Genomic DNA, 25,745 nt, shown 5'->3' on the forward strand with positions numbered 1-25,745 from the left:
CGTGTGGTCAGGGCACCGCTAGTTATGTCGGGCTGAGTGCCGTGTATGCATGCCACCTAGTGTAGCTTGACACCACGGGGCGGGGCAGGCGCGCCGCACAGCCCCCGGGGCACTTGTGCTGCACACGCTGCCCCGCAGCGGGCGGGCACGCCCACACGCACGCCCACAAATAAAGGCATGCACTCCTGCGCGCCCACAACCACATGCCCTGGACCCTCTTGTGCACAGCAGCTGACGTGTCACCTATGTTTCCCGTATCATGACGCCGGCAGCCAGGCTGCGCCCGGGCGCACGCCGGGCTCGTGACTGGCTTACCGAGCGGTGGAGGCGGTGATGCAGGGTGAGAGGGAGGTGAGAGGGACGTGTGCACATCATATGGGCTTTACGTCCCCCCTTTCGCTGTCCTCTGTCCCTGATGTATATCACAGCCTTGTCACATAGCCTTCAGGCCGCTGTGGGCGCCGGTCTATGGCACAAGAGCGTCTGCTCGCCTGGCTGGGCAGCGCTCAGGGCCCCACCGTGGCGCCGCGGCCTGGGCTCCTGCGTGCTATGCCCTGCCGGGCGCGACTGCAGTGGCGGCTGCTGGTCCCATTGTGAAAGCTATCCGGGAGCCCAGGGGCCCACTGTGCACGCGGCGGAGGGGCCGGGCGGGCCCCGATGGCCCCGAGGTGGCGCGGCGAGGGTGGCCGGCGACGGCACGGCGTGGCACACCTGCGCCATGCGGCTGCTTGCCTGTGCGTGTATTTCATATTACATCTATAATGTGTATCTTTGTTGCGTGTGGGGTAAGTGGCCCCGGGGCTGGTGCAATGAATTGTTGTCGCCTTTCCAGCGCGACCGACCCGCGCGCGAGCCACGCAAGGTCAGGCTAAAAGTCGCCACTTTCCTGGCGTCGGTTCCTCCATATCCCTATCAGCATATACGTTCATGTAAAAGACCGCAAACAAGATACCTTCAAGTGGGGGTAGGCCGACTCATTCCGAGATGCGGACCCGCAAACCATGCCGACATGCCCACACGCGAACCAGCGATGTGCGCCCTGGCCAGCCAGTATGCTGTGGGCATGCGTCTATGGCCACCAGCCTAGTCCAAGCAGGTTGGGGCATTTGTGGGGCCGCCACACACGCGCTGGGCCCGTCTATGTGCACTGCGCCGGGAGGGGCTTCCGGGCGCCCGCCCACCGTGTGGTCAGGGCACCGCTAGTTATGTCGGGCTGAGTGCCGTGTATGCATGCCACCTAGTGTAGCTTGACACCGCGGGGCGAGGCAGGCGCGCCGCACAGCCCCCGGGGCACTTGTGCTGCACACGCTGCCCCGCAGCGGGCGGGCACGCCCACAAGCACGCCCACAAATAAAGGCATGCACTCCTGCGCGCCCACAACCACATGCCCTGGACCCTCTTGTGCACAGCAGCTGACGTGTCACCTCTGTTTCCCGTATCATGACGCCGGCAGCCAGGCTGCGCCCGGGCGCACGCCGGGCTCGTGACTGGCTTACCGAGCGGTGGAGGCGGTGATGCAGGGTGAGAGGGAGGTGAGAGGGAAGTGTGCACATCATATGGGCTTTACGTCCCCCCTTTCGCTGTCCTCTGTCCCTGATGTATATCACAGCCTTGTCACATAGCCTTCAGGCCGCTGTGGGCGCCGGTCTATGGCACAAGAGCGTCTGCTCGCCTGGCTGGGCAGCGCTCAGGGCCCCACCGTGGCGCCGCGGCCTGGGCTCCTGCGTGCTATGCCCTGCCGGGCGCGACTGCAGTGGCGGCTGCTGGTCCCATTGTGAAAGCTATCCGGGAGCCCAGGGGCCCACTGTGCACGCGGCGGAGGGGCCGGGCGGGCCCCGATGGCCCCGAGGTGGCGCGGCGAGGGTGGCCGGCGACGGCACGGCGTGGCACACCTGCGCCATGCGGCTGCTTGCCTGTGCGTGTATTTCATATTACATCTATAATGTGTATCTTTGTTGCGTGTGGGGTAAGTGGCCCTGGGGCTGGTGCAATGAATTGTTGTCGCCTTTCCAGCGCGACCGACCCGCGCGCGAGCCACGCAAGGTCAGGCTAAAAGTCGCCACTTTCCTGGCGTCGGTTCCTCCATATCCCTATCAGCATATACGTTCATGTAAAAGACCGCAAACAAGATACCTTCAAGTGGGGGTAGGCCGACTCATTCCGAGATGCGGACCCGCAAACCATGCCGACATGCCCACACGCGAACCAGCGATGTGCGCCCTGGCCAGCCAGTATGCTGTGGGCATGCGTCTATGGCCACCAGCCTAGTCCAAGCAGGTTGGGGCATTTGTGGGGCCGCCACACACGCGCTGGGCCCGTCTATGTGCACTGCGCCGGGAGGGGCTTCCGGGCGCCCGCCCACCGTGTGGTCAGGGCACCGCTAGTTATGTCGGGCTGAGTGCCGTGTATGCATGCCACCTAGTGTAGCTTGACACCGCGGGGCGAGGCAGGCGCGCCGCACAGCCCCCGGGGCACTTGTGCTGCACACGCTGCCCCGCAGCGGGCGGGCACGCCCACACGCACGCCCACAAATAAAGGCATGCACTCCTGCGCGCCCACAACCACATGCCCTGGACCCTCTTGTGCACAGCAGCTGACGTGTCACCTATGTTTCCCGTATCATGACGCCGGCAGCCAGGCTGCGCCCGGGCGCACGCCGGGCTCGTGACTGGCTTACCAAGCACGGAGCCCGCCATAGAAAGTAAAGACCCGTTGCCATGCAAGCGGGTTGCCACAGCACGCACGTGCCCCCACTCCTTGAAACAACACGCGTCGCAACATGCTTCGGAGCCGTTTGTTCCCTACCGGCCGCATTATGTCGCGTCGGTGCCATGCTGTTTTGAATAAACATCAAACGTTCCACCTATAATGTAATAAGACTGCCCGCAAGCGCCCTTTTCATTGGTGCATGCGCTCCATCCGTACACACAAGGTACGGCGTCGTGCGGGCAGCACGCCAAGGACGCCCCACTATCAGAGCCCCCCGCCAAACTGGTCAGCACGCCTGACAGCAGGGTTGCCAGGCACCCCTGCCTGACAGTCAGCGCTCGACTGACCGCTGGCGGGGGCGCTACTTACAATGGCTAATGCATGCTTGAAAGTGCCTCCCAAATGCTACATTAAAACCCTCATCCAGAGGCGCGCCCGGTCCACCGGCCGCTTTGGACGTACATTCGACATCTTAACGCCTCCCAAAACGACATGCCCGGGTGGGCAAGCCCGGGCAAGTGTCTGGTGCGCGGGTGCCATGCCATGTCGAAAGTCCAAGGAAATATACTTCGACACACATACTTAAACACGAAAGCATGTAACTGCAACATACTTGGACACAAATACTTCGCATGTAACTGTGCAGCAGTTAAGCCAGACGGGCTTGCAGCTCAGCCGCACGCCAACCAGCGCTCGTATCTTACGAAGGCAGGGGCGGCGTCAGTGGCCGAATTCCTTAAAATGGCTTCGTTTAGTTGACGAAACAGGCTGCCGCCGCTTCGTTCACCCCCAAAATTTTTCCGGGGGCTCCGCCCCCGACCCGCACGATGTCACACACCGACACGACACAGCCCACTCCTGCCCTGCTTCCTGCCGACCCAACCTCACTCTCCCGCCAGGGGAACCCCTGTCTCCCGCCGTCAACACCCATAGATACAGCCCTTTGAGCCTTCTTACCATATGCCACACAGGTTTCGGCCGTGGAGTAGCCGCTGGAACCCCCTGTCCTTGGCCAAAAGTGGCCGAAATCCCAAAAATGTCTTCGTCTGTTTGCCGAAAGACCCCCCAAGATCCCGTGCGTTTTGGCCGAAATTCCAAGTCAAGATCAAAAACATTTCGTCCGCCAGAGGCCTTTTTGGGCAAATTTCGTTCCGAACGAAGGAAGATACGAGCGCTGACGCCAACCCTGCAATGCACCCTCTATCTCGACACCATTCATTCCCTGCGACACGTAACGCGCAATTGGGCAGCATTGCGCACGATGCATAGACTGCAGCGCCCACGTGCAAGTAGCCTACCACGGCATGCTGCTTATTTCGTATCAACCATGCCTGTGTGGGGTTCTGGATCGGGGGAGGGACCGCGGGGCGTGCTCGGCTCCGCCCCAGATGTGAGTCGCATCTTAAGCCCCAACAAACACGGATCCTCATTAGCAGCTGCTCAATGATGACTAAATACGTGCACTCGCCAGCCAGCCAGTAATAATGCCCCCGCCCATGCCCAACAATGCGGTGCGGAGAATCATCACGTACTTGGGCTCTCAAGTCATTGTGGACTCTTACTTTCCAGGTCATAAGGCATGGAGCATAAAACGTAAATTGCCTCAGGTGCCTCAGATACATATCATACGTATTGCGCGGCCACAGCCAGCGCGATACAGCAACCCATCACCTATGCCTGCATCCTGCAATGCAAAGCGATGCAAAGCTGGCGTTACACTTAGTGCGCTCATGCACTGGTCCGCCTGCACCCTTTGATCCAACCCCGATCAAATCCCGTCACCACAGCCAGTGAGCATCTCCGTTCCGTCATCCCCGGAGGCTGTCAGTCGCACGGGGCGTATGCCCAAGCTGTATTGCATCCCCGGATTAGGCGAAAGACCTCCCGGCGGCTGCTCACGTTCGCTGCTAATCGCTGCGGCCGCGGCTGAGCTCAAGCTGCCAGCTTCAAAGCTCCCGCCAGCGATGCCGCCGCCGCCCCCAGCACCGACAATCGTGTAGCGCCCGCTTTGCAGCAACAGCGCAAGCGCAGCACTGCTACTGGAGAGGCCGGCGCCCACATCATCGTGATCCTTTGAGCTGTCGCGGCCGCCTGTGCTGATGAGAAAGGCCTCGGGCGGAATCCACTGCCGGTACATCGCTGGCACCAAGCCTCGATGCGGCGCCGGAGACGGAGCGAAGCTGCCTGCTGCGCGCTGCCCTAGGCCGCTGTCGCGTGGCGGTGGTGCCGCACCAGCCGCCGCCGCCGCCGCCACCCTGCTGGCCGCCGCTACAGCCGACAAGGTTGCGGGCCCCGCGCTGGCGGCTGGGACACTGTCGTCGCCGCCAGTCGCCAGCCGGCTGTCCAGTCGGCTGTCCACCGACGCCCGGAAGGATAACGCCTGCGCCAGGGCCTGCGGGGTAAAGGCCCGCTGCGATTGCGGCCGCGGCCGCAACATACTGACCTCCTGCCACTCATTTGTTTGTGACGGCAGTGCCGCCTGCGACTGCGCGATTCTGCCAGACAGCGGCATGGCTGTCTTGGCTGGATGCGCAGCCGATGGCAGGTTGCTGGCTGCTGCCGCTGCTGCTGTTGCGCCAGCAGGCGTTGCGAAGGGCCGGCTGCGGCTGCGAGCTACCGTTTTCTCCACCGCTTTGATGAGCGCGCGCACGATGCGGTCGAACGACGGCCGCGCCGCGGGGTCGTGCTGCAGGCAGGCGGCGCCGATCTTGCGCAGCGTGGGCTCCGCGTCTGCCGGCCACTCCAGCTGCAGCTCCCCGCCCGCCAGCCCCACCAGGATCTGGGCGGGGTGCAGCTGCGAGTGCGGCGGCACGCCCGAGCACATGTGCCACAGCAGGGCGCCGTAGCTGTACACGTCGGCGGGCTTGCCTCCAGTGCCCTGCACGACGATCTCGGGCGCAAGGTACGGCACCGCGCCGCAGTCCGCCAAACCGCCGCCGCCACCGCCCCCACTGGGCCCAGCCGTATGGGTGCCTGCAGGTCCCGCCACGCCTGCTGGTGTCTGGAGCCTCTGCTGCTGCTCCGTGGCAGCCACGCAATTGGTGAGCCTGTGCGTGTTCCATCCAGCATTACCCAGTAGCGGTTGCGGGGAGGTTATTCGCTGCTGACGAAAGTAATGTCCCTGCACATTTACAGCAGCAAAAGCAGATCCTCAGAATCCCAGAATCCCCGCGCGCGCCTCACCCGAAGTCAGCCAACTTGCAGATGTACCGCCTCCGTCGCTCCGGCTGCGGCAATTTCAGCGGTTGGAGCCCGCCGGCATCAGATCCCCAGAAGTGCCCGCCGCCGCCCCGCTGGCTGCTGAAAGGGCCGTCGTGTGCACTGACGTTGTCCACACTCGCCGCCGGCGGCCGCATCCCACCACGCACGGCCGGCGGCGAGGGCATCAGGCGGTCAACCGCAGCGCCACCCGCAGCCGGTGCCGACATGACGGCGGTGCCGACATACGCCGTGTGGCTGCTGGACGCCATGGATGCGGCTGGCGTTGGCGGCGGAGGGTCCAAGCTCGCAGCGGCACATGTGACGCCGTCGTCGTCGTCCTCCGCGGGCGCAGCGCGCAGCAGCACATTTGCCGGCTGCAGCCGCGCACACAGCACCAGGACGCAGAAACAGCAGTCAAAGCGACATCATAAATTGTCTCATCATCGTTTGATACCATGGTTCTACAGCAACGCAATGTGAAGAACGCAGGCTTTCCCAGACACTTGATCGCGGCCTGGTCACGCCGCCCATCGAGCGACGGCCCCGCACCAGCGGCACACCACCCTCCCAGCAGCCATACACCTCCACCCGCCCGCCTCCACATCCATCCCGTCCGCCTCCGCCTACCTCCACACCGCCCGCCTCCACTCCACCCCGCCCGCCTCCACATCCACCCCGCCCGCCTCCACATCCAACCCGCCCGCCTCCACCTCCACCCCGCCCGCCTCCACCTCCACCCCGCCAGCCTCCATCTCCACCCCGCCCGCCCCCACATCAAACCCGCCCGCCTCCACCTCCACCCCGCCCGCCTCCACCTCCACCCCGCCCACCTCCGCCTCCACCTCCACCTCACCCCGCCTCCGCCTCACCCCGCCTCCACCTCACCCCGCCTCCACCTCACCCCGCCTCCACCACACCCCGCCTCCACCTCACCCCGCCTCCACCTCACCCCGCCTCCACCTCACCCCGCCTCCACCTCACCCCGCCTCCACCTCCACCCGCCCGCCCGCCTCCACCCCGGCCACACCTTGAGGTCCCCATGCACCAGGTCCAGCGAGTGCAGGTAGGACATTGCCTGGAGGGAGGCAGGTGCGGGGAGGCAGGGAGAGGGAGCGGTGCAGATAGAGGTGGAGGATGGGAGAGATGGGCTCGAGTTGGGCAGCCCAAAGTTTGGGCTGTAGGGCTTTAGTAATCAAGATCTTATTGCTAAGCCCGCAGGTCCTGACAACACACCTGGGCAATCTCCAGCGCGGTACGGAGCAACACAAGGCTGCGGCTGCTGACCTCAGCACTAGGGTGGCGATGGCGCCAGCCGCCCGCAGCCGCCCCTGCTGCTGCAGCCTGCTGCATTGGCCCCAGCTGCTGCTGCATCAGGCTGGGCTGGTGCTGGTGCTGGTGCGGATGCGCTACTGTGGCGGTGCGAAGGCTACTGCCTGAGAGCTCCCAAACGCTTGTCAAACTGTCTAGCCCCGCGGCAGCGACACTCGCCGACTGCCGGGTGGCTGGGTTCCCCTCCCGGCTGCCGCGGGCGCTCATCAGGAGCGTCTCAGTCGTTGTCCGCCCAAATGAGTTGCTCGTCACGCATTGCGCCCCTTGCTGCGAGCCCGCGTACTCCCCGGCGGCGGCCGAACCCATCCCGCACGTTGCGTTTAGTCCTGCCGCCGCCGCCACCGTCATTCGCAAGGACGGACCACTCACTGCACCTGCCACCGAGGCCCACGCCCCCGACCGAGCCGCGTTACCGGTCACAGGCGCACTGGTGTTGCAGCTAAGGCTGGCAACCTGGGGCAGCAGTGACCGGCGGTGGCGGCTGCCGCGGCCACCACTGGTCAAGAACAGCATGCGCGAGGCCCCCGTGGGAGCCGATGTGACGCCCACGAAAGTCCCGGTGCCTGCTACGCCTGCTGCTCCTGCTGCTGACATGGATGCTAGCTCTGGCGGCGGCAGCTGCGCCGCCGCCGCCACCGCCGCCACCGCCGCCGCCGCCTGCTCCTGAATGAGCTGCAGCAGGTTGCCGCGCTCGCAGTACTCCATGATCACACACGTGAGGAAGTGGCCCGGCGCCGCGCCCAGCAGCCGCAGCTCTCGCAGCAGGCTCAGCAGCGCGTTGCGGTGCGCCTCGTCTGCCGCCGCCGCCGCACTCCTCAGCGGCGCCGACGTTAGTGAGGACATCAGCCGGCCGGAGCCGCCGCGGTGCACCTGCTGCTGGGGGCCCTGGCCGCCTCGGCCCGGTTGCAGCTGCTGCGCCGCCGCCTCGTTGTGCGGGCCGCGGTGAGCGGAGGACGGGTGCCCGGGGTGGCGATGAGCGGCGGCCTGCGTGTCTGCCGCCGCCGCCGCCCCGTCCAAGCTGTGGCTCCTGGGCAGCAGCGACACCGCCCTCTCGCGCTCATCCGCCAGTAGTGGCGATGGAGCCTCCTGCAGCTGCTGCAGCTGCTGTGCCTGCTGCTGCTGCTGTAGGACTGCCAGCAGGGCACATCGCTGCTGCCCTGCTGCCACGCCGCCCACAGACCCGCCGCCGCCGCCGGACCGCCTGCTGCTGTCAAACATGTCGGCAGCTGTGGCGGCGGCGCGTATGCCGCTCTCGAACACGGCGCCAAGGTCCCGTGGCGTGACTGGGCTGTCTCCGGCAAGTACAGCGACGGCAGCAGGGGTCTCAAGCGGCAAGGCAAAGCTCGAGAGAGACACATCGCACCGCTGCAGCTGGGTGCGCCGCGGCCCGCCGCCCAGCAGTGCCGCTGCTGTGAGTTGCGGTGACACCACGGCTCCATACCCTGTGGGCAGCAGCAGCCCGCGCTTGCTGCCTGCAACGGCGGCCTGCTCAGCACAAGCACTGCTGGCAGTAGGCAGTTCCGCTGTCGTCTTATGTGCTACTGCGGCAGCTGCCTGCTGTGGCCCAGCAGCAGTGCTAGTGCTACCGCCGCCGCCACCGCTGCCGGCGGCAGAGGCGTGACTTAAGTTCCCATGAGATCTGCGGCGTGCGGCGGCGGCGGTGCCGCCGCTACGAGCAACGGGCGTGTGGCTTGCCTGCTGCAGGGACAGGGCCGATTGTCTGCTCCGGTGCACCGGCAGGCTGCTGCTGCGGCTGAGGGGCCCGCTGGTTTCCGGGTGCGGCGGCGGCAAGACGCACTCCTCTGTGACCGCGACCAGGGACTGCAGGGCGGTGGCGATCAGGGCACTAAGGTTCTGACTGCTGGTGTTCTCACCCTGGTCGCACAGGAGGTCGACTGCCACCCCACCGCCAGCCGCCAGTAGTGACGCAGCTGCCACACACGTTGCCTGACCCTGATGATCCGCCGCACTAGCAGCCAGTGGCGGCGCACCGGCCGCAACCGCGACCGGCGCCGGCCTGCGTGGCGCGTATGTTTCTGGATCCAGGTCTGCCGCCGACAGCTGCGTCAGCGTGATGGCGTACGTCTGCACCAGGTGCGGGTGCGACAGCGTGCGCGACAGCAGCGCCTCGCGTGTGGTCAGGCGCAGCTGGTCCAGGTCGGGAGCCACCTGCAGTGATGGAGGTATGTATCAGGTAGGGCCGAGCGTGCAGGGCGTGCGACGGATGCATGAAATTGATTTGTTGCGGGCGGTATGTCCATGCGCGACACTGCGGCGGCGGCCTCCTGCTCACGGGCCTGTCCAAACAAATCTCTGCTGGGAAACCTGGGTCAACTGTGGGAAGCCCGTTGCTTGACTGCGACCCGCCCTGTATGAGATTGACACCGCTCACGCACCATCAGCTTCAGCGCCACCTGACTCCCACGCCACGAGGCCTGCGAGCCGGTGTAGAAAAGGGAGCGAATCTCCCGTTATAGCCGGGGCAAGCAGGTTTCCGGCAGAGCGGGTGGGATCCGATGTGCATGCGATGGAGCATCCAGCAGCAGAGCTTGCCCAGCGCTTCTCACCTTGAAGACCATCCATCCACCATCACCCAGTCCGTCACCCACCCAACGTCACCCATCCATCGTCACCCGTCCATCGTCACCCAGCCTGTCACCCACCCCCACACGCAGAGGTCCCTCTTGTATGAGTTGTATCCGATGCGACCTGTCGCCACCTGTTCTGAACGCCCTTTGACCGCCCCACACCTGACCGCCCTGACCTGACCCATCACCCACCGTCACCCACCCACCCATCATACATCACCGGACGGTGGTGGAGAGCTCACCTTGAAGACCTTTCCCCCCGAGGAGCCAGCTCCAATAAAATCTGTGATGGCCACTTGCTTTGCCAGCTCCTTTAACGAGGACACTTCCTTAATGCAGAAGCCTCCCCCGCCCCAGCTCGCAGGCTGTGTTTGCCACAACGATGACCAGACATCAGACGAGGACAACACGGTGTCAGTCGTCACGCTTGTTTGGAAACGCGGTGCGGCGGAAGTTCGACTGCCGCTGCGCCGAAAAGCTTGGACGCCATCACCAAGGATGCGTCTGCCCTTGGCATGACAGTCGTTTTGCTGCGGCTGGGGTGGGCTGTCTAAAGTTCCCTCAGGCAGACTTGCTCCGCTATGCGACGCGTTCCCACGCCGCTTCACAAGCCCCTGGAGGCAGCAGAACATTCGATCTCGCTACTAGCATTGCAGATGTGTCTTTCCTTTAAGGAAGATTGGGCGAGGACACATATTGTCCGTCCTCCGCGGGTGGCCACGGGCAACCCTAAAGGTGTAACATAACAATATTCTAATGAATGTGGCCAACAGTTTGTACAATGTGTCACTGCTGCATCGAGTGTTGTGCTGGAAGCACACAAGTCCCCAACAGCAAGTTCAACTCATTGGAAGCAGCGCCTTGTCCCATCGACGGTACATCGACAACGAATATGGATACTATGTTCCCTCTTTCTATTTTTGGCGCGATTGCAAAAACTGAAGCGGCCCCGCCGACCAGGCGTCACCCGTGGGCGTCACCCCAGCCGCAACGCACCGTCACCCACCTGGCCTGCTGCGCCACTAGCGGACCGCCTAGCAATCCATGGAGCGTGCCCCGCAAGCAGCGTAATAGGCTAGCTACCCCGTGCACCTCTAGTACTGCCTTCCACTCCCCAGTTCTCAATCAAACCCAGCCATACCGCTACGCAGTACCCCGGCTTGCCCCTCCCTCCTCAGCCGTCAGGCCTTCTGCAAGAGGGAATGCAAGGCCGGACGTTGCTCAGGTTACTAAGGCTGCAGGGCCTGCGCACGCTTCAGCCTCGCCAGGTGCAGCCAGGTGCCTTTGGCACGGTGGCACAAGTAAGCCAATGTGGGCGTGCACACAACCCGTTATCTTCCCAGCGCGACCGCACACAGCGCATGCAGGCGGCTGGGACGGGCGCTGCATGTATTCTGCGCCGAGCGGGATGCGCTTGTGCACTCCGGTTTGGGGAGCAACTCCCCTGCCCCGCAGCCTCCCCTGCTTCGCTGCGACCGCCCGGCTCGCTGAGCGGTTCGCTTGCGGCTGTGCTCGTTTGCAACGAGGCATGCCTCGACCTGTTGGAGAAGGGTTGCGGCACACCCTACCACGAGGGCAACGTGGCCGCGCACCGGCCGCCCCCGGACATTATCGCGAATGCCGTCGAGAAGGCGACCGTGGAGAAGCCGGTGTGGAACACCTTGTTTGCGTTCATGAACAACCAGCAGGTACGGCAGGCGCATATGGAGGTCGGGGATCACAATGAAAGGTCACATAGGTGGCGCGGTGGTTAAACAGTTGAACTGTGATGATGGGGAAGAGGGTCGCATGTCGGATGCCAACCAGCTGAGGGTAGTGTGGATGCGGCGTGGTGCGGCAGCAGGTGGGCATGCTGGCGGGTAAGTGGCGACCAGGACTTGGCACCTGCCGCAAAAGGCCCTTGCTTGACATCAACCTCCATAATGCTGTCCCGGCCGCTTGCTTGCAGGCCTAAACCAGACCTGTGACTTCGGGTGCCGTTTCGTGCAAGCCGGTACCATAATGCATCAGCGACGTGATTATGTTGTGCGGGTTCGGGGTGGCTGTGCATCAACCGTTGCACCCGCAAGCACATGTTCATGTCCTCATCCGATATTGATGCGTTGTTGGCGTGCATGGCTGCATGGGGTTTCATGCATGATTCTGGAGGTTCCTGGGGCCCGGGTGGATGGCGGCGACAGTGAGTAAGCAGAATAATGAGGAGGCAAGGCAAATCACTACTGCTATCAGCGACTTGCATGGGAGACGCCGTTGGGGCAGGAAAGGTGTTTAGCGACACGAGAGCAAGGCGAGGAACTAACGCGCTAGTGAGCGGACATGTGGATTGGTAGATTTGTCTGGCGTAGTACAGGTTGCTGGGGCTTTGGAGGGCATGCACGTTGTCTGGGGTGGATGCATGACATGCATTGCGCGAATCACCTGGGGTCCGGCAGTGGGGGCATGCATGTGCAACGAGTCAAGGGCGGACACGGCCTTGTGGAGGAAGAGAGCGCGGTGCCGCCTAGAAAATGGTGCTTGTTTGCTCGCAGACCGAGACTGGCCGGTGTCTGCTTAGCGATCTCTGCAGGCACGCATAGGCATAGCTAATGGATTGCTGGCTGTTTACTGAGAAGCGCAAGGTGCCGCCGTTGGGGTGTGGATTGGGCGCTGGGATGAGCCAAGCACGGCCACAGCTGGTTGGCCTGGTTTTGTGTGTAAGCGAGCCGCTGCTGTCCAAGCAGTACGACGCATTTGACAAACAGTGGGCTACCGTACTGACACCGTACGAGGACCTACGTACCGTACCCAGTCAAACTGCAGTGGCCCAGCCCGAACACGCAGCCGCGCCAACGCCCTATAACGCTGCCGTACTACAAACAAAACTATGTTCGTAGAGGCCCACGCAGTTACGTATGGCAAATGCCCCCAGTGATGACCGGGCGCCTGCTGTTATGCCCTGTCACGCTCACGCAACACAACCACCACCGCCACCATGCACAGCGCAAAGTGGTGCCGCAGAGCCGTGTGGGAATACAAGTTGAAAATGCAATGAGGTTAATTCTTTGCCACTGGGTGTCAATGAACGCTGCAGAGCAGTGCGTGCATGCACAGTGCGAGGCGTCTCACTGTTATGAGCTGCGCAGCACAGGTGAAACACACCGCAAACAGCGGCCATCAATGGCCATCAACGGCTATCCAGTTACACCGCCACACATACACATGCTTGGCCGTGAGCTTGTGCCCTGCATCGCTGTGCGCTATCTGTACCCAACTCGAGCGTAAGTGCGTGGCCACACAGACGATAACGCAAGGCATGAAGTAAGGTGTGCTTCGCAAGGGCGGTTTTACACCCTGTGATGCTTAGGCTTCACCTAGTGTTTGCTATTGTATTAAAGTCTTGATTTTCGAGGGTCCAATGCAACCCCTAGATAGCATGCAGGTGCTCAATTTGCGCGCAAGGGCCGTCTTCCTGGCGCGTTCCCCGCCAGGCAGATGGACCCATGCATCAGTAGCACATCTCCGCTACTGCTTCAATGAACATAAGGCATAGTGCGAGTGAGTACATCAAACCCGGTCCAGTCCAGTCCCTGTTCAACCCACATGCCCAAACTTTAAGCCTTCCTGCCGCCCCAAGCTGCGGCATGGTGCAGAGTCGAGCTGCCGCCACCGTTACTCGGGTGACTGGGGTTGGCCCAACCGGAGGCACCGCCGCTGCCGCCGTTGTCGCCGCCGGCCGCCCCGCCGGTGTTCATCACCACGTTGGTCGCTTTGCGGTCACTGGCAGTGAGCATGTCGCACGCCAGACTGCTGCTACCCATATGCAAAAGCATCTGCGCCTCCCGCTCCTGCGGCACGCAGGCGTGGCCTCGGCGGCTGCGGCGCCAACGAAGTTTGTGGCTGGGCCGCCGCTGTGCACCCCGTGTGCGTCGTCAGGAGCGCGTCAGCTTGTGGGGCAGCGGCAGCTAGCTGCCTCGGGCCTTCCGCACGTGTCCTGCTGCTGAGTCTGTTCGCGGCTGTCTTTGGGCGTGGCCTGCCCTGGCGCCTCCGCCGCTAGCGGCGTTGCCCCTGGCACGCATTTGAAGGTGGCCCTCAGCAGGCTGCTAGGTGCGTCGCCCTGCAGTGAACCCCGCCCGCCGTCGCCGTCCTCTGGGCAGTCGCCACGGCTGCGTGCTGTCCGGGCCACACAAGGCGCCACGTCCACCGACCCACCGCCGGCTGGCTGCAGGCTGGGCCCTGCTGACGGCCCAGGGGCTGCAGCGCTGCCGGCGCCACGATCTCGGGTCCCGCCGACAGCTGCCGCCTGAGCAGCCCGGGGTTGTGACGCGCTGCTGATCACGGCGGCGGCAGCGGGGCCACTGGTTGTGCCACGCACGGCGCCGCTTGGCTTCCTCCCACTGCGCAACCCTTTGTTAAGCGTCCTCTCCACCGCTTTGATGAGCGCGCACACGACGCGGTCGAACGACGGCCGCGCCGCGGGGTCGTGCTGCAGGCAGGCGGCGCCGATCTTGCGCAGCGTGGGCTTCGCGTCTGCCGGCCACTCCAGCTGCAGCTCCCCGCCCGCCAGCCCCACCAGGATCTGGGCGGGGTGCAGCTGCGAGTGCGGCGGCACGCCCGAGCACATGTGCCACAGCAGGGCGCCGCATCTGCGAGCACATGGGAGCAGCGCGGGAGCTCACACTTGCAACAGCGACTGGCGGGCAGTGGCTCAGGGGTCACCCTGGCAATGATTGTGAATCTACTCCGGCACCACTGCATAACATATGGATACTCATCCCGTATCTGGCACGTGCGTGGTTGACACACCTGTACACGTCTGCGGGTTTGCCGTGCTCCTGTTCCTGCACCGCCTCGGGACCTAGCTAGGTACGCGATGGCGCCCCAGCCGCTGCCGGTGTGGATGGTGCGCGGCAGGCCGTTGACCAGGTGGCTGGTGAGCCTGCAGGCAACAGCAAACAGGCGACTTGAGAGGGCGGAGACGCGTATGCGACGTCGGCCCGCCGTGAACGCAGTACGGTAGCTCGTTTGAGTCCAGGCCCGGGAACGCCTGAAGGCGTTGTAATCATGGTAACAATGGCCATGTCACGATTACGCAGCTCACCCGAAATCTGCGACCTTCATGCAGTGATTGCGGTGGGGCATGCCGCCGGCAGCGATGACTGCCCCGCCGTCACCTGAAGGCGCGCCCGACAGCGCTGCAGCTGCTGCCGCGCCGCTGGCCCCGGAGGCCGCCAGCCAGTTGCAGGAGGTGTCCAGGATCATTGCAGCAGCAGGGTCACCGGCGAGACCAGTTTAGCGTCGGGGAAGCCCCCTATCCGCCCCCCAGACCCCCCCCCCCGGGGAGGCCCGTACGGCAGTGGGGCAAAGTTCGGACTAGGATTCTAACACGCTGGCAAGGTTCCTGAAGGGTTCGGCAAACCTCCCATTCCTAGTCAGAACTTTCCGCCAACCTGAGTTTTGGGGTCGAAATGAGCCCGGTTTTGGTCAGTGCCACGGTGGCCACAGTGCGGGTGAGACCGGTTTGGGAAACCGGCCCCCTTGTACCCCCTCCCTAGCTTCCTAAAAGCCATGCCTCAGCGCCAAGTTCACTTCAGCTATACCGGTATGCGGGGGTAAATTGGACGGGAGGGGGGTGCAGGGGGGTCACCCCACAAGGTCAACCCCCCCCGCTAATAAACAGCGTTTCGGCCACAGCAAATGTCTTTGCAGGCAATGAAAGCATACGGGTGCCCATCGGCACTGATAGCTGGTATCAGGGGCTAAGTTGCCGGTCCCCATGCAGCGCGTGCCGCTGTGTCGCCCGTCGCTGTGCCGCCCCCTCCCCTGCTGGATGCCTTGTGTCTGTATCAAGGTCTGTATGCGTGGCTCCCGGCCACAGCTGTCACATGCGTGCGGCTATCACTGGTGTGGCGGGCCGCAGGAGGCGCAAGCGGCTGGGGTGTGGCGCTGGAGGGGGGAGTGTGTGGGTGGGTGCGATGGGGGCTGCCGACGTCGGTTTCGCAGCGCCCTTCGCAGGAGCGCGTCGCGCCGCCATCTTACAGATTTAAGCGTTTGAGGCCAAAATCAGAGGCCATCGAGAGGCACATGTGTAAGGCTCCATTATTTTTGCTGCGTCTGTCCTGTATGTATGTATAACTCAGCATACTGTGAATCGACATAGACATTCACTCATTCTCACCAATATGAATCAGCTCGGCGTTCATGACCTCATCCCACCCCTCGTGGACGACTTCGACGCTAAGCTGGGCCTGAGCAGCAGCAGCAACAGCCAACCCCTGGCTGTCTGTGAGCTGTCTGCGGCAGAGTTCATGGAGAAAGAAATGGTGGTGGAGGTGACCTCCAAAACCGCGGCGGCCGGTGCGCGGCCAAGTTTTCCTCGGGGTAAGGTGTGCCGAAACCCTTCTCCAGCAGGTCGAGGCACGCCTCGTTCAGGCCGTGCTGGTCGAAGTAGTGCGGCCGGTGCGCGGCGGCGTGGTGCGACCTGCGGGTTGCGGGGGCGTGCATGCGCTGCAGCTGATGGAGCGGCATTGGGGGGCACAGAGTGGAGGTGCTGCTGCCGCACCTGCTTCATGTAGTCAGACCACGCCATCGCAACCGGCTTGCCGCCGAAGCGGTCCTCAAGCTTGTTGTGCGTGCAGCTCACGACATACCGCAGAGCGACCGTGCGGTACAGCTTGCTCTCAAGCTCAAGCGCACTGAACCGCTCGTTCGCCTTGTCCTCTTGCACTTTGAGCTTCGTGCTCATCTCGTGCTTCAGCGCTGTGAGCTGCGTGCTGAGCTCCTCGACCCGCTGCGCTAGGGTGGCATTGCTTTGGCAGCACGGTGAACCTCGGCAAATCGCTTCGCCAGCATGCCACCCTAGCGCAGCGGGTCGAGGAGGTCAGCACGCAGCTCACAGCGCTGAAGCACGAGACGAGCACGCAGCTCACAGCGCTGAAGCACGAGACGAGCACGAAGCTCAAAGCGCAAGAGGACAAGGCGAACGAGCGGTTCAGTGCGCTTGAGCTTGAGAGCAAGCTGTACCGCACGGTCGCTCTGCGGTATGTCATGAGCTGCACGCACAACAAGCTCGAGGACCGCTTCGGCGGCAAGCCGGTTGCGATGGCGTGGTCCGACTACATGAAGCAGCTGCGGCAGCAGCACCACGTCTACTTCGACCAGCACGGCCTGAACCAGGCGTGCCTTGACCTGCTGGAGAAGGTTTTCGGCACACCTTACCCCCGGGAAAACCCGGCCGCGCACCGGCCGCCGCAGGACGTTGTTGCGGATGCCTTCACGCAGGCGGCCGTGGAGGAGCCATTGTGGCACACCTTGTTTGCGTTCATCGACAACCAGCAGGTACGGCAGGCGCATATGGATGCGAATTACAATTGAAGGGACAGCCCTGGCGCATATGGAGGGAAGGATCACAATGAAAGGACGGATGGGTGGCGTGGTGGTGAACCTGTGATGACGGGGAAGAGGGTCGCATGTCGGATGCCAGCCAGCTGAGGGTAGTGTGGATGCGGCGTGGTGCGGCAGCGTGGTGCGGCAGCAGGTGGGCATGCTGGCGGGTAAGTGGCGACCAGGACTTGGCACCTGCCGCAAAAGGCCCTTGCTTGACATCAACCTCCATAGTGCTGTCCTGGCCGCTTGCTTGCAGGCCTAAACCAGACCTGTGACTTCGGGTGCCGTTTCGTGCAAGCCGGTACCATAATGCATCAGCGACGTGATTATGTTGTGCGAGTTCGGGGTGGATGTGCATTAACCGTTGCACCCGCGTGCGCTGCGTCTGTCCTGTATATACGTATAACTCAGCATACTGTAAATCGACGTAGACATTCACTCATTCTCACCAATATGAATCAGAGTTGGCGTTCATGACCTCATCCCACCCCTCGTGGATGACTTCGACGCTAAGCTGGGCCTGAGCAGCAGCAGCAACAGCCAACCCCTGGCTATCTGTGAACTGTCTGCGGCAGAGTTCGTGGAGAAAGAAATGGTGGTGGAGGTGAACCTCGGCAAATCGCGTCGCCAGCATGCCACCCTAGCGCAGCGGGTCGAGGAGCTCAGCACGCAGCTCACAGCGCTGAAGCACGAGACGAGCACGCAGCTCACAGCGCTGAAGCACGAGACGAGCACGGAGCTCAAAGCGCAAGAAGACAAGGCGAATGAGCGGTTCAGTGCGCTTGAGCTTGAGAGCAAGCTGTACCGCACGGTCGCTCTGCGGTATGTCATGAGCTGCACGCACAACAAGCTCGAGGACCGCTTCGGCGGCAAGCCGGTTGCGATGGCGTGGTCCGACTACGTGACGCAGCTGCGGCAGCAGCACCACGACTACTTCGACCAGCACGGCCTGAACGAGGCGTGCCTCGACCTGCTGGAGAAGGGTTTCGGCACACCTTACCCCGGGGAAAACCCGGCCGCGCACCGGCCGCCGCGGGACGTTGTCGCGCAGGCGGCCGTGGAGGAGCCGTTGTGGAACACCTTGTTTGCGTTCATCGACAACCAGCACGTACGGCAGGCGCATATGGAGGTAGAGGATCACAATGCAAGGACGGATGGGTGGCGCGGTGGTGAACCTGTGATGATGGGGAATAGGGTTGCATGTCGGATGCCAGCCAGCTGAGGGTAGTGTGGATGCGGCGTGGTGCGGCAGCGTGGTGCGGCAGCAGGTGGGCATGCTGGCGGGTAAGTGGCGACCAGGACTTGGCACCTGCCGCAAAAGGCCCTTGCTTGACATCAACCTCCATAATGCTGTCCCGGCCGCTTGCTTGCAGGCCTAAACCAGACCTGTGACTTCGGGTGCCGTTTCGTGCAAGCCGGTACCATAATGCATCAGCGACGTGATTATGTTGTGCGAGTTCGGGGTGGCTGTGCATCAACCGTTGCACCCGCGTGCACATGTTCATGTCCTCATCCGATATTGTTGCGTTGTTGGCGTCCATGGCTGCATGGGGTTTATGCATGATTCTGGAGGTTCCTGGGGCCCGGGTGGATGGCGGCGACAGTGAGTAAGCAGAATAATGAGGAGGCAAGGCAAAATACTACTGCTATCAGCGGAGCTCCGCCAGCGCGGGTGGTATCCATCCAGCGGCTGTCCAAGGTCGAGGTAAGTGGCAGTGGGGGTTGCAGACCTGTCGATGGACCCACCATTCCCGAGCGGCCCCTCATTTTACTGAATGTGGATGCAACCCCTGCCCTACTAAGACTCCGCGGGCCCCCACGCCCCCTCTCCTCGCTTCCCCTGCACCGTGTATCAGGCCTGGAGAATGACCAATTTGTGCGCCAGATGGCCGGCTACCTGCCCATGTTCAAGGCGGCGTTGGGGGCAAGGTTGCAAAGGTGTGTGGGGGTACGGAGACGGCGGGAGTAGCGAGAGTGCTAGAGCGTGTCAAGAGTTGGTACACGTGTCATGCCTCTGCTGTTAGGGCGCCAACCGCTTCCTGTACTGCCTCGGCCCTTGTCTTCACGCGCGTGGTCGCACTGGTCCTGTCGCTACGCCGTTGACGCGCACTTTCCCCAAGCCCCACCCTGCTCACCACCACCATCATCACCACCACACGCACCCCTGTCACCACGCGCAGGTCGAAGAGCTAGGACTGCAGCGAGGCGCACCCGCTGGCGGCGGTGCTGGCCACCCCCGGCGCCGCCGCGCCGCCAAGCCAACGGAGCGCATACCGTACCACTAGCCAAGCGCTTCGACCGGCCCGACCAGGGGAGGTGGTCATGACCGCCATTGCCTAGGCTAGACACGAGCGCCGGCCTCCACCCGTTGTTGGCCTGCTTGGCGGGTGGCTGAATAGCTAGCATCACAGGCTAGCTCGCTAGCGGCTGTTTGGATAGGGTGTTAGTGCACGCGGGCTGGTCGCAGACGGGTGCGGGGCGCGGTGCGGGGCGCGCGGGTGTTTTGGCCGAGGTGCGGCAGCGGTGCTAATGTCTTGCTTTCACCCATAGGAGACGCCGTTGGGGCAGGAAAGGTGTTGAGCGACACAAGAGCAAGGCGAGGAACCTGATGGTTTCCGCTCGAGCGCAGCGAGTTGTCGGAAACCAAGGTTTCCTGCGCTCGGAGTGTGCACAGTTGTGGGCCCCGAAGGGGCGTGGCGTGTGTGTGTTTGTTGTTTGGGGCCCATGCGCGGCATGGGCGGTGGGCCCGGGTTAGTAGCGGAGCGCTGTGTCGCGCTCGCTACTTTGCGAGTTTCGTTCTGTCAGTACTGACGCCGTCGTCCCTGGCTACGCTCTATCTTTGCGTGGCTACACGGCGGTTCGGGCTCGCTTTGCCCGCGTATATTTTCTTTTAATGCTTCTCTACTTCTCTGCTTCTCTGCGTTACCTTTCTTATATTGCTCATGGCAGTTAAAGTATCCGTCAGAGCACTACAGCAAGTTAACAAGTTCAAATCAGCAGCTCGTTCGCTGGCGCCTTCGGCCAACGCGGTCAAAGAGTTTGGTTCGACATCCGTAATTCGTCTGCGACGAGGGATTGCTTATGGGGTTTCCGCTGCATCTGATGCTTGCTGAGATGACCAGCCCTGCATAGTGTGCTTGACCACTAGTTTTCACTGCGTGCTAGACCGGCTTTTTTCACTCGATGTGCCCTGACGATGATGCTATCAGGATCCTTATTGTTCGCCGAGTTCGCCTCGCTGTTCGCCGAGTTCGCCCGTGAACCCCCTCCACGGACCTCGCTGCGACTCCTCAACCCGCCTCGTCGTGCCGCCGAGTTTGAGAGTCTTTTCGCCTTCGCGGACATCGCAGCGGTAAGCCAATAGCTTTGGGCGTGGCTCAAGTGATCAGCTGGCCTGGCCAAGCCGAACGTGATACCCGGATGACAACCAGCCACGCCCAGCTTGTCAGCCACATAGTTTAGAGCTTCATGAGAGTCCACTTGGTTAGTGTGGGGTTATGTGTGTTGGGCTGGATGTTTCTCGTGTGCTTCGTGCACGGCACGATTGTGAACGCACTGGTGGTGCATGTGCCCACCGGAGGGCTTAACAAGAATCTTCGTGCACGGCCGCACGTTGTAGGTCAGTGTACTTGGTGGGGTTGCATGTGCTGCTGGACTCGCCAGTCCGTTCGTATGCCGCTGCCCACCGGAGGGCTGTACTCGGGTTGACTATGCGCGGTACGACCGCCGGATATTTTGCATGCTGATCGCTTACTTGTGCGATAGGCCCACCGGAGGGCTTGACTTGGTCGCGCGTGCGTAGGCGCGGCATGTGTGACATTGGCACACGCACGAGTACGGTATCATGCCTGCTGAGGGCTTGCGTGTGGGGTTGCGCGTGCTGGGCACGCTGAGCGCTTCGTATGCACACTGCTGCCCACCGGAGGGCTGTACTCGGGTTGACTATGCGCGGCACGATCGCCGGATTATTTGCATGCTGATCGCTTTACTGGTGCACCGGAGGGCTTGGTTTGGTCGCGCGCGCGTAGTCGCGGCATGTGTGACATTGGCACACGCACGAGCATCATGCCTGCTGAGGGATTTGCGTATAGGGTCGCGCGTGCTGGGCACGCTGAACGCTTCATATGCACACTGCTGCCCACCGGAGGGCTGTACTCGGGTTGACTATGCGCGGTACGACCGCCGGATTATATGCATACTGATCGCTTACTTGTGCGATAGGCCCACCGGAGGGCTTGGCTTGGTCGCTCTCGCGTCCGTAGGCGCGGCACATGTGACATTGGCACACGCACGAGTATCTTGCCTGCTAAGGGACTTGCGTATGGGGTTGCGCGTGCTGGGCACGCTGAACGCTTCGTATGCACACTGCTGCCCACCGGAGGGCTGTACTCGGGTTGACCCGCTGTACTTGTGCGATATGCCCGCCGAAGGGTGTTACACGGTCGTGCGTACACGGTCGTGCGTACATAGAGGTGGCACGACATTTAAACACTCGTGTCACGCCCACTGAGGGATATGTGTATGATACGTGGTATGTGTATCTGCTTTTGCATGAGCTGGACACGCTGGTAACTTCATATTTGCGCGACTGCCCACCGGAGGGCTGTGGTTGGTTGCATTGCGCTCGGCACGAGCGCCGCCGTACTCCCACGATGTACAGTACGCTTGCCAGCTGGTACCCCCGGACTATGTATGCAAGGCATAGTGGCTGCGACACTCTCGCGGGGCGCACATGCTGTGCATTATTGCCCGCCAGAGGGCCCCACGTGTATTGATGTTGCTCGCACGTTTTATACGTCTAGTACGCCGGTATGCGTTGGCGGCCAGCAAGTGCTCTGTCTCAAGACAGTATCCGCGCAGAATGTAATCGGAAGCCCGCATAGGGTTTGCTATATGCGGCGCTAGCTTCGGTCGTGCGCTGAGGCCCACCGGACTGATTGATGTGATGTGACTCCGCTGGCAGTGGTCGCTGTATATACAAAAGACTTTCAAGCACTATGCCGGACTATGCCGGACATACCGCTCCCGCGTTGCTTGCCCGTCAGGTGGCGTGGTGATTGCAGACTCATCATGGGGCATGTGAGCATGTCAGTTGTGCGCCAATGCGTGCCGGAGGGCTACACGGTCTCCGCTTGGATTATTCTGGCATGGCATGTATGCATGAGCGAGCGCGCTCTCTTGACCGGACGCCGGACACGCACCGGAGGGCTTGCTTATGTGGCTAGTGGCGGCGCGCCCACTAGACGCGCCAGTTGTGCGTGCGCTCAGGCCCGCCATATCGATTGACTTCCCGTGACTGTATGTCAAACGACTTTCAGACTTTGTGTCAGGCACGTGTGCGTGGCCTTTGAACTCTAGGCCTGCCGGACATACCGCTCCTGCGTCGCTTGCCCGTTAGGTGGCTATGCTAGCACTGCTCATGCATGACACGGTGGCTGCGGTACTCATTATAGGGCAGATCAGTTGTGCGGTAATTCTCGCCGGAGGGCTTCGCGGTCTCCGCTTGGATTACGGTACACCGGTACCGGTACCGGTATGGCATAAGGGCGCAATCCCCTTTTAAGCCGGACGCCCACCAGAGGGCTTGCTTATGTGGTTGGTGGCGGTGCGTCCACTACTGAGGTCCACTAGACCCGCCAGTTATGCGTTGGGGCCCGTCTGATTGACGTGCTGTGGCTCGGCCATAGGCGGCCGCCGTATGTACAACAACTTTCGGGCACTGTGTCGGGCACGTGCGCGGGGCCTTTGACTTTCAGGCATGCCGGACATACCGCTCCTACGCCGCTGCCCGTCAGGTGGCTGTGCTAGTAATGCTCACGCATGACATGCATGGTTACAGCACGTAACCTGTCTAGGGCTTGCCCGTTGCTACCCGCCGTAAGGATTTGGCGTGGAAGTGTGTGTGTGTGGTTAAAAGGTGGTGAGCACGACGTGCATTCCTGTCCCTGTTGAAACCGAGGCCTGGGCCGGACATGTGTGGCCATTCCTTACCTTTCATGTGCATGGACTACTGTGTGTGTGGAACACGATCGCCGCGTGACTCTACCTCAGGTTGATGCATGCATGGAATGATGAAACCCGTCATGGACCGTTGAAGGCTTAGCTGCCGTCACTGCCGCCCGCTTGCTTTGAGTGTGCACGTGCACGTGTGCACGGGACGACAACTTCTGCATGACGTACGCTTTGTCTACCCGCCTGTGGGCCTGCGCTGGCCCTGCGTCACGCGTGGGCGTGCCTGCTGTTCCTCGGCACGGATGGTTGCAATATTGCAATTCTTGCTGTGTCTTCGGGCCCGCTGCATGGCTTGTAATGTGTTATGTCGATTGCATTCTTGCGTGCTTGAGGCGCGCGGCGGCTTACCGTTCATGCCCGCCTTAACCGTCATCTGCTCGGCACAATCAGCACATTCTGCACGCCTTCGTCGCCTGCCAACGGACTAGTGTGTGGCCCGCTCCCAGGGCCCTGCGGAACGCATCAAGGGCGTGAAAGGCTAGAGGCGGCTGAGGCTACAGGCCGAAGCAAGAGCTGAGGCTGGGGCTGGGACCGGAAAGCCCGCTGAAGGGTCAACATTTGGGTTACATTGTCGCTTATGCGCTTTTGAGTGGTGCTGCCCAGGTGGGGCTATGCGAATGACGTTATGTCTGCGGGGGGCAACCGAAGGCCGCTAGATCGCATTGGCTACAAGCTAGCCCATGTTTCACAACTTATTTGTCAGAAAGTGTCATACCAGTACGACAGCTGCGTGTACGACCGCGTCTCTTTGGGTTACTTCATGCTGTGCTTTGTGTTGATTGGCTGGCATACCGTTAGCAGCACTGCGCACTATACACGCCCTCAGGGGCGTATCGGTTGGCGCGCTACCGCCCCTGCAAGCATTTGTTGCAACGGCTTTTTCACACAGCTTCGCTCAGGCCCTGGTTTCGCTTCCGCGTGTGCTACCATATGTGCCATCGTGGCTGTCTTGCACGCCCAGGGTCAGGGCGTCGTCTTTACCAGCCTTCGGCTTTCATACCCTTCGTGAGCAGCCGCGGGTTCCCTCCGCTGCCACCCACCTGGATGCTTTTGTGTCGCCCAGTCGCCAGCAGCCGGTCGGCCTCTCGCGCATTATGTGGAAGGTTTGCGGCAGTTCGGGCTCGCCCTCCCAACCCCGCACGAAGACCGCAGTTCTCTGCTTGCAGGTACCCTCTCCGGCGGCGGAGCCGCCCTCACAAATTGTAACACGACGCAATGCATGGAAACTGATGGTTTCCGCTCGAGCGCAGCGAGTTGTCGGAAACCAAGGTTTCCTGCGCTCGGAGTGTGCACAGTTGTGGGCCCCGAAGGGGCGTGGCGTGTGTGTGTTTGTTGTTTGGGGCCCATGCGCGGCATGGGCGGTGGGCCCGGGTTAGTAGCGGAGCGCTGTGTCGCGCTCGCTACTTTGCGAGTTTCGTTCTGTCAGTACTGACGCCGTCGTCCCTGGCTACGCTCTATCTTTGCGTGGCTACACGGCGGTTCGGGCTCGCCCTCCCAACCCCGCACGAAGACCGCAGTTCTCTGCTTGCAGGTACCCTCTCCGGCGGCGGAGCCGCCCTCACAAATTGTAACACGACGCAATGCATGGAAACAACGCGCTGGTGGGCGGACATGTGGATGGGGGGATTTGCCTGGCGTAATACAGGTTGTTGGGGCTTTGGAGGGCATACACGTTGTCTGGGGTGGATGCATGACATGCATGGCGCGAATCACCTGGGGCCCGCAGTGGTGGCATGCATGTGCAACGAGTCAAGGGCGGACACGGCCTTGTGGAGGAAGAGAGCGCGGTGCCGCCTAGCAAACGGTGCTTGTTTGCGCGCAGACCGAGACTGGCCGGCGTCTGCTTAGCGATCTCTGCAGGCACGCATAGGCATAGCTAATGGATTGCTGGCTGTTTCCTGAGATGCGAAACGCGCAACGCACGCTTGCGGTGCCGCCGTTGGGGTGTGGATTGGGCGCTGGGATGAGCCAAGCATGGCCACAGCTGGTTGGCCTGGTTTTGTGTGTAAGCGAGCCGCTGCTGTCCATACAGTACGACGCCTAGCCTGCAGGGAGCCCTGCAGGTAGCGAGGCGGGTGAAGGCGGGAATGTGATTGTGTACAGGGGCTTGAGGGCCTGCACGCGAACCGGGGGCCTCACGCCTGCTCACGCTGCCGCTGACGGACTAGAATAAAATCGGCCGAGTCCCCTGCCCCCATCACTTCACAGTTCACACTCGTGATTGCACTCACAGCAACTGTGCTGCGCGCAGACACCGTAGGTAAGCGTATGCAGGACAGGGGGGGGGGTAGGAAACAAAGTGCCAGACCGCATGCCCCGAAATCCCCCGGGCCCCCCCATGAGGGACGACCGACCCCTCCCACGGATAAAACCTTCTTGTTCAGGGGTTAAAATGTTAAAACCCCTCCATTTAGTGACAAAGTGGTGCCATACGACTCCCTTCACTTGTAATCCGCATCCATACGACTCCTCTTGACGAGCGCTATCACGCTGTGCCATCGGCGGTCCTGTCCTACGATTTCTGTCATGACGAATGGACAGCGT

At 62.2% G+C, this 25,745-nt stretch overlaps 5 protein-coding genes across 6 annotated transcripts; 3 read left to right on the forward strand and 2 right to left on the reverse strand.

Annotated features, from left to right (window-relative positions):
- Positions 1–1,919: 1,919 nt before the first annotated feature.
- Positions 1,920–10,085, reverse strand: CHLRE_09g391356v5 (uncharacterized protein). 2 transcript variants are annotated; one of them, XM_043065593.1, is made up of 6 exons: positions 10,070–10,085; positions 9,636–9,674; positions 7,144–9,408; positions 6,938–6,985; positions 5,893–6,284; positions 1,920–5,756 (listed from the first exon to the last, which is right to left on the reverse strand). In XM_043065593.1, the coding sequence occupies exons 2-6, from the start codon at positions 9,636–9,638 to the stop codon at positions 4,478–4,480; spliced, it is 3,987 nt and encodes a 1,328-aa protein (XP_042921161.1). In that variant the 5' UTR covers positions 9,639–9,674; positions 10,070–10,085; the 3' UTR covers positions 1,920–4,477. The 2 variants fall into 2 exon arrangements, with proteins under 2 accessions (XP_042921161.1, XP_042921160.1); XM_043065592.1 differs by lacking the exon at positions 10,070–10,085 and adding an exon at positions 9,807–9,935.
- A 54-nt stretch (positions 10,086–10,139) lies between these two features.
- CHLRE_09g391393v5 (uncharacterized protein) lies at positions 10,140–15,175 on the reverse strand. Its single transcript, XM_043065595.1, has 6 exons — positions 14,905–15,175; positions 14,662–14,742; positions 13,793–14,449; positions 12,933–13,679; positions 12,607–12,891; positions 10,140–11,017 (listed from the first exon to the last, which is right to left on the reverse strand). The coding sequence occupies exons 1-4, from the start codon at positions 15,063–15,065 to the stop codon at positions 13,418–13,420; spliced, it is 1,161 nt and encodes a 386-aa protein (XP_042921162.1). The 5' UTR covers positions 15,066–15,175; the 3' UTR covers positions 10,140–11,017; positions 12,607–12,891; positions 12,933–13,417.
- Positions 15,176–15,845: 670 nt separating this feature from the next.
- Positions 15,846–17,557, forward strand: CHLRE_09g391430v5 (uncharacterized protein). Its single transcript, XM_043065597.1, has 2 exons — positions 15,846–16,160; positions 16,603–17,557. The coding sequence occupies exons 1-2, from the start codon at positions 15,986–15,988 to the stop codon at positions 17,175–17,177; spliced, it is 750 nt and encodes a 249-aa protein (XP_042921163.1). The 5' UTR covers positions 15,846–15,985; the 3' UTR covers positions 17,178–17,557.
- A 49-nt stretch (positions 17,558–17,606) lies between these two features.
- CHLRE_09g391467v5 (uncharacterized protein) lies at positions 17,607–20,097 on the forward strand. Its single transcript, XM_043065598.1, has 4 exons — positions 17,607–18,318; positions 18,563–18,894; positions 19,046–19,127; positions 19,370–20,097. The coding sequence occupies exons 1-2, from the start codon at positions 17,782–17,784 to the stop codon at positions 18,566–18,568; spliced, it is 543 nt and encodes a 180-aa protein (XP_042921164.1). The 5' UTR covers positions 17,607–17,781; the 3' UTR covers positions 18,569–18,894; positions 19,046–19,127; positions 19,370–20,097.
- Positions 20,098–20,145: 48 nt separating this feature from the next.
- CHLRE_09g391504v5 (uncharacterized protein) lies at positions 20,146–23,511 on the forward strand. Its single transcript, XM_043065600.1, has one exon. It carries the CDS (start codon positions 20,386–20,388, stop codon positions 20,551–20,553), a length of 168 nt encoding a protein of 55 aa, XP_042921165.1. The 5' UTR covers positions 20,146–20,385; the 3' UTR covers positions 20,554–23,511.
- The last annotated feature ends 2,234 nt before the right edge of the window (positions 23,512–25,745 follow it).

The sequence above is a fragment of the Chlamydomonas reinhardtii genome, chromosome 9, assembly GCF_000002595.2.
Source record: "Chlamydomonas reinhardtii strain CC-503 cw92 mt+ chromosome 9, whole genome shotgun sequence".
In the NCBI taxonomy this organism is placed as follows: Eukaryota; Viridiplantae; Chlorophyta; class Chlorophyceae; order Chlamydomonadales; family Chlamydomonadaceae; genus Chlamydomonas; species Chlamydomonas reinhardtii.

What these genes read in the sequence shown, in the direction of transcription:
- CHLRE_09g391356v5 (XM_043065592.1), bottom strand. An exon ending in AGGTGGCGCTGAAGCTGATG is followed by an intron (nt 9,409 to 9,635) that starts GTGCGTGAGCGG and finishes CCATCACTGCAG; the next exon opens with GTGGCTCCCGACCTGGACCA. An exon ending in TGGTGCATGGGGACCTCAAG is followed by an intron (nt 6,285 to 6,937) that starts GTGTGGCCGGGG and finishes GCGCGGCTGCAG; the next exon opens with CCGGCAAATGTGCTGCTGCG.
- CHLRE_09g391393v5 (XM_043065595.1), bottom strand. Translation starts at nt 15,065, where the DNA reads ATGATCCTGGACACCTCCTGCAACTGGCTGGCGGCCTCCGGGGCCAGC. An exon ending in ATGAAGGTCGCAGATTTCGG is followed by an intron (nt 14,743 to 14,904) that starts GTGAGCTGCGTA and finishes TGTTGCCTGCAG; the next exon opens with GCTCACCAGCCACCTGGTCA. An exon ending in GCCATCGCGTACCTAGCTAG is followed by an intron (nt 14,450 to 14,661) that starts GTCCCGAGGCGG and finishes ATGTGCTCGCAG; the next exon opens with ATGCGGCGCCCTGCTGTGGC.
- CHLRE_09g391430v5 (XM_043065597.1), top strand. Translation starts at nt 15,986, where the DNA reads ATGAATCAGCTCGGCGTTCATGACCTCATCCCACCCCTCGTGGACGAC. An exon ending in CTCCAAAACCGCGGCGGCCG is followed by an intron (nt 16,161 to 16,602) that starts GTGCGCGGCCAA and finishes CCGCTGCGCTAG; the next exon opens with GGTGGCATTGCTTTGGCAGC.
- CHLRE_09g391467v5 (XM_043065598.1), top strand. Translation starts at nt 17,782, where the DNA reads ATGGTGGTGGAGGTGAACCTCGGCAAATCGCGTCGCCAGCATGCCACC.
- CHLRE_09g391504v5 (XM_043065600.1), top strand. Translation starts at nt 20,386, where the DNA reads ATGATGCTATCAGGATCCTTATTGTTCGCCGAGTTCGCCTCGCTGTTC.